At 36.8% G+C, this 6,924-nt stretch overlaps 1 protein-coding gene across 1 annotated transcript; it reads right to left on the reverse strand.

The window, feature by feature from the left end:
- Positions 1-646: 646 nt before the first annotated feature.
- On the reverse strand, positions 647-2,332 carry LOC131065351 (UDP-glycosyltransferase 91D1). Its single transcript, XM_057999842.2, has one exon. It carries the CDS (start codon positions 2,191-2,193, stop codon positions 778-780), a length of 1,416 nt encoding a protein of 471 aa, XP_057855825.2. The 5' UTR covers positions 2,194-2,332; the 3' UTR covers positions 647-777.
- Positions 2,333-6,924: the final 4,592 nt, after the last annotated feature.

Raw genomic sequence — 6,924 nt, forward strand, 5'->3', positions numbered from 1 at the left:
GCTATTAACAGTTTGGCCAATAAGTGCTAAAGGTGGCTCAATGGGAGAGCAAATGAGAATCCCAACATCCTTCTCTTTCGCTAGATTCTCCTCTTCAATTGAGTTCCCCTCTTTCTTCTAGTCATCCCACCAATGTACGCGGCGCTTGAAACATAGTTTGACATGGAACGTAGAACTGCCATAGAAGTTATAAATTTTACCTTCTCCTTCTTCCTCCATCTTTGCTCAAGCCAACATGGCTCTAATACCAATTGTAAAGATTTGAATGAGCAGAGAAAACGATAACAAAAACATAATAAAACAATAACAAGAGACAACACACGATTTATCACGGTTCGGAAAATTTGCCTACATCGACACTAAAATCGGGGAATCACTTCATTAATCAATTTCACATACATGAGCTGCACACAACCATTTATATAAAGATATTCGACCATGAAACAAAGCGTCTAGGAAGATGAACAGTCATGCGACCGTTGAACTTCAAATACCCAACATAAACATCATTCAATGTGCCCACATAAATGTATCTCCCAACAAATGATTAAAGAACCAGCAAATCAAAATGATACCAGCCAACAAAGCTGGTAGTAAACTAAATGACAATTTCTGCAAAAGTAATTCTTTTCACAGGGACCGAAAGGAACAAACAACCTTTTTGATACAATGTAGAATATTCGAGAACACAAAACATTAATAACGGTACTGATTAATAAATATAATCAAAAGCCAAATAGACCTGAACCTTAACATAACCGACTATTAACTATTTGATCACATTAGAGAGCCTGCTTTCTCTTTGATTAGAGAAACAAAGTTGTGGATGTTTGATCGATGGATCTGGCAGTCGTGCCTCGTCAAGATTGCATTAATTTCTTGAATGCGAGATCTAATATATCTGCCTTCCTCTTCCACGATTAATGTCCAAACAGCTTTACAGATGTCTTCCTTGGAAAAGGAATCATCCTCCTCATTTCTCCTGACCTCCACCCCCAACTTGAGTTCCTGGGCTATGAGCTTGGCATTTAAGCCCTGTTCGTACTGCATTGGAAGAGTCACAATGGGCACTCCAAACCTCAATCCTTCACTCACTAAACTCCACCCGCAATGAGTGAGGAACCCTCCCGCAGAAGAATGGGCCAGAATGTGCAACTGAGGCGCCCACTCAGTCACCAAAAGTCCTCTCCCTTTTGTGCGCCCCACAAACCCGCGAGGCAACGCAGCAGCCATCTGGTGGAGAAGAACAAAGAGAAATGGAAGCTCACTCTCTTCTAAGCCCAACGCCAAGGCAGCCAGGTCTTTCGGAGTAAGAATACATTCGCTACCAAGGGAGACCACCACCACCGAATAGGGTTTCTGCACATCCAGCCATGCCAAGCAACGGTCATCTGCTGGTGGCAGCGTTAGATCGGGCATCTGAATCCCCACAGGAAGCACGGGCCTGCCGCTGGTTCTTTGCAAATATTCCAAGTATTTGGCTTCTAATTCTATACACGTATTGAAGGCTATCACCCAGCTACCGTTAAAACACATGTTCCATCGCTCTGCCATGTTAATTTGCCCTTCCTTCTTTTGGAGTACATGCAGATTCTTCTGGCCTTGAAACTGTGAATGGCGGATGTGAGCCGAGGGGAAACCGGGCGGCGGCACTGTAAGATCTGGGACTATTGTGCTTTCCTCTGCAATGACGGCTTCATAGCCTAGAAGGAAGCCTGAACTGACGGCAGACGTGTTGGCGAAAAATATGGTGGGAATGCCCAGTTTGGCTGCGATGCGAGAAGCCCAGTACTGCGTCATATCGTGGATTACAAAATCCGGTGAAATCCTTGCCAATAGGGCTTCGAATGGTTTCTCCCACTCGTCCATTGCTTTAATAAGTAGCTCAAATGTTCCTCCTCGCTTCAAATCTGCAGTTGATTCGACACCTGCGGGCAGCCCTTCTACGGAGGGCAGTGGAAGCTGCAGCAGATCGATTTCTGGTATGGGGTGTAGCTGCGATATCTGCTGCCGAATCCATCTGTTATTGAGTGGAGTGGAGAGGAAGGAAATTTCGAGACCGTGAGCACCCAATATCTTGGCGAACTCTAAGAAGGCTCTGATGTGGCTGTATGAAAGCCAAGGAACCATCATAACATGGAGCTGCTGCATCTCTTCCTCCAAACTACTGATATCAAATTGCAAGTTTTGCATTGAAGATTAATTGTTCAAACGCTGGAATGAAAAAGTAGCAGATGGTCTGGCGTGATTATCGAGTGCTTGAACATTGACAATGAAACACACCTGCCACATCGTCTATTCATAACTATAAACCACACAAGCTACCATCACTCGTTGTACGCATAGCTAACATCTAATCGTCTAAATTGATTTTGAAATTGTTAGTCTCTATATTCTATGATCAAAAACGTCTAAAAGGTCACATAAACTAAGATTGGGTGTGTAATAATCAATGCGTCACTTCCGTTACCAATAGAGATTTATTGGTGCACCTAATCTATTCGTTACCTATATATGTTTATTACTTGCCATTTGTCATAAGGTTGGAGATTTATTTGTGCACCGAATCTATACGTCACCTCGGTTACTAATATATATTTATTTCTTGCCGGATATCATATAAGGTTGGAAACTTATTTCTCATTGCTTAATATAATATATTCATATTATTATTTCATTCAATAATAACAAGAAGAATCTTTAATGTATTGTATCAAATTATAATTTTTTATAACATTTAAATGCAAAGTTTTATGATCCAAATTCATTGATCTATATTTTTAATTGATGAAAGATAACTAGAACATTTATAATATATTAAATATAGTAGAAAATAAATTACAAAAGAAGATTAGTAGAATAGAAAACTAAATATTTTTCTGTATAGAATTTAGAGTTGGGATCATCAAAATATAGCAATTTTTTTTATTTGGTGACATTTCATTTTAGATGTAGATAGATTGATATGGCCAAAAAGGGGATCACAATATCAATGTATAGTCACCTAATGAAGCAAAAAATGGAGGGCACTAAACATTTCATCGCACTTGCCAACAATTTAGCTCTCAAGTTCCTTATTGCGAGCCTTCACAATAGCTCAAAAGCCCTTTTCCTTGTTGTGGTGCAACCCACCAAACATTACATTGTATATACTTTGTAGGCTAGAAATCAAGTTGGAAGTTTTGCTTTTAAGATCAATTGTTTGATTGCTATTTTTATGGTCCGGTGTGATTATCAAGTGCATGAACATTGACTATGAAACACACCAGCTACATCGTTTATTCATAACTACAAACCACACAAGCTACTGTACGCAAAGTTAATATTTAATTGTCTAAATTGATTTTGAAATTGTTAGTCTCTATAATCTATGATAAAAAAAACGTCTAAAAGGGCACATAAACTAAGATTAGGTGTGTAATAATCTATGCGTCACCTCGGTTACCAATATATATATATTTATTTACTAATACATTTGGGGTCAAATTCCGACGGAGGTTTCTGACGGACAAGGAGCATTGTGTGAAAATTTGATTTTAAAAAAAAAAAATGCCCGTGTTCGTCGGAATTTCGACGAACTCAGGCATTTTACTAAAAAAAAAAACACAACGCATTTTCATTTTGAAAGCAAACCGAAGCAAGCGGCGACTGTCTTGCCTCCCTGCCCCCCCTGTCGAAGCGATCTCTGCACAAGCAAGGTAAGGTTTTTTTTGCAATCAAAGGAACTCTTTGTTTTTCAATGAAGGGCAACTAATTTTTTTTCGCAATCAAGGGCAACTAATTTTTTTTTGCAAATTAATCCATTTTGTGCATATCCTGCTATCTTAAAATTCCATGAAATGACATCTCTTTGAGGTATTTCGTCATACAGTTCACATGCCATGTGTATGCTACCCCATTTTGTGATTTTTGTTATTGGAGCATTTGCAACTAATTTCTAACAAAAAACCCCCTTCGATTATGCTTTGATGGATGTCCATACCTTGTTCCAAAGCTCTTATTTTGGCACACGCAGGGAGGATGTTGGCAAACGTTGCATTGAGATAAACATGACTGTATTTCATGAGGATTTGAACTCAAAGCATTGGCACTATCACTTATGGCTATATTAGCTTTTTAAGACACTTTCATAGTGCACTTCACTTGTCCTAATAATGGACTATCATGAGATTCTTAAGAATGGAAATACTCCAAACATTCATGCCCTCTATGTTGTCATTGTGGTTTTCAATCATTGTGAGTACATGCTTTTCAAGGACCAAGTAGTGTTCTTTTTTCATTGTTCTACTGTGCTTCTCAAGCTGCACCAACATAGTTTTATTTAATGACTTTGTTTTGATAGTGATTTCTCCATGGCTTCCACTGTCTTTTTCTTGGCACATTCAATGCATTGTCAGCTATCACTACTATTTATTGTCCTTTTTACCTTTATTGAGGTTGTTCTCATACATGTCATTCACTTTGTCTATGAGTATATCTCAACCAATTCACTGTTGTAAGTAGAAATAAAAGATTAGTCTCATCTCTTTTACTATTTTAGACCTTCATAGTAATCTTTGCAATATATCATTTCCTTCCAATTATATGGAATAATGATTTTCTTTTTATGGAATGTGATGAAGGCTTGAGTATGTCTTCTTGAACTCACTTATTATCAGCTCATCTATGATTACCTTAGATCTTTGTGGCTAAGAATTGTTCTTGATGAACTTATGCTCTTTATTGATTTCTTTTACTACCATTATATTATCCTTAAAAAGGCTTGTTCAATGCTCCCTTAGCATGCATGTGCTCTCTTTGTATTGATCTAGGGCTACTCATTAATGTATCTATGGATCTCCCTTATTCACTATGTTGTGACAATCATTTGCAGATTTGGGAATATCATCTTTCATAATTTGATGTCTTTAAGATGTGGGTACATTGCTTGACAAGAAAAGCACAAGCATTTGTGAAGTTCAAAGAGTTCAAACCCCTTTTTGAATGGTCATCCAGTTGTTCTCTAAATGCAAAATGCTCAAGTAAATGAGAAATTCACTCAAAATGGTTTATCCACAACTAAAAGAAAACAACTAACCACTACATATATGCATCAACAAAATAGTGTTGTATAGAGACCTAATCATGCCTTCATGGATATGTAGATCAAGTTCCTACATTTTGGACAAAAGAAATTCACACAATAATATATTTGTTGAACACACCCACCACAAAGATTTGGTTATGCAATAATATATTTGTTGTTAACTTTATCATGGAGGATTTGGTTATGCTTGTTACAATCAAGGTTTGACCAAACTAATTCTTAAATATACAAATGAAGAGTGTGGTTGGTTGGTGACTAATTGCTCTTTTTAACACCATTTACAAGATCATATCTAAATCAAGTGTCTCAAGAATTAAGCAACTACTAAGAAGATAGTTTGCCTAAAGCAAATGGGTTTCTTGGGTGGCTATTTATTGTAGATAACTTAGTTCCTTCATGAGAATCAATCAATTTGGAACATGTATAACTCACATTTGTGACATGTCACTAATGCAATTCCTTAGTACTTGTTTGAGTACTATCTCCTCTATTGTTTTCTATCCACTTTTGTGTCCTTCTTAGAACAAATAATAGATTAATGAGAAGGTGGAAAAGGTGGATTCACCTAAGAGGGAGTGGATTTTCCCAATAATATGCTAGATTCTCCCAAGGATGGATGGACTATACACTTGAAAGGTAGATGATTAAGGATGATGACAAGGTGAATTTTCCTTAGAAAGATAGGGTTGATTTTCCTAAGAACAAGTAGATTCATGTAAACTAGAGGCTACAAATTTGGACAAAATAATGGAAGGAGACTAAAACTAGATAGATTCACCTAAATGGGAGTGTAGTCATCTAAGGATAGGAAAAATTCACCATTTGCATAAGAAACATGGATAAGATAAATGATTTATGTGAAATAGATTCACCTAAGAGAAAGTAGATTCACATAAGGATAGGTGGATTTTCCTAAAGTTGAAGGGATAAGACTTAACAAAAAGAGGACTTAGGATGATGACAAGGAGGAGTCATTTAAGGATATGGCATATTCACCTAAGGGATAGTGTATTCTCCCAAGAATATGGAAAAATTATTGATTGGTGGAATGACATACTAGATCAAGGAATGATACAAGGGTAGATTCACCTAAATATAGGGTAAATTCAACTAAAAGGGTACCCATGAGATTGTGGTACTGAGTACCTATCTATGGATGGTGTATTTGGATACAAGTATGATGAAACCATGCTTGTGTATGAAGAAACAAAATCCAAATCTCTATTATAGGTGCAACATAATCTCTATTATTTGAGACACCATTTTATTAGCATATCCAATTAGGGTAATTTATGGGTTTAATTATGGATCATGTTGTCTATTTCCATGCACTATTGAACTTATTTGGATGTATTGTGATTATTTTAATTTTGAAGTTATAAATAAATTATGTTTGTACCTTAGAAAGGGTAACTCCAATTGATGTTTGGGCAGTTTATTTGAAAACTTATGGTGATTATTGCCCTATGTTATGTAATGGAGTTATTTTTACACTAAGTAATTAACTAGAAAAATGAATTTGTATTGTTGTACAAGTATTATGAAACCATGCTTGTGTGTTTACATGTTTGTGCATCCTATTGAGAACCAACCTCACTGTTGAGGAACTCAATAAATGTGGTGTTAAGTAGAAGAATGGAAAACTCAAGAAGCTATGGTGACATATTGTGGCATTAGTAGGGATTATCTCTATTGACCACACCTTTCAAAGATAGTATCCCCTAGTTCTCCTCATAGAATGGACCATTGGATGGCTCATAATGGTATCCTATCCTACATTTATCTTGATGGCATTGTCAATAGTTGGTATGTGGTTCTTGGTACGGGTTTCCTCTTAC

This window comes from Cryptomeria japonica, chromosome 11 (genome assembly GCF_030272615.1).
Source record: "Cryptomeria japonica chromosome 11, Sugi_1.0, whole genome shotgun sequence".
In the NCBI taxonomy this organism is placed as follows: Eukaryota; Viridiplantae; Streptophyta; class Pinopsida; order Cupressales; family Cupressaceae; genus Cryptomeria; species Cryptomeria japonica.

What these genes read in the sequence shown, in the direction of transcription:
- LOC131065351 (XM_057999842.2), bottom strand. Translation starts at nt 2,193, where the DNA reads ATGCAAAACTTGCAATTTGATATCAGTAGTTTGGAGGAAGAGATGCAG.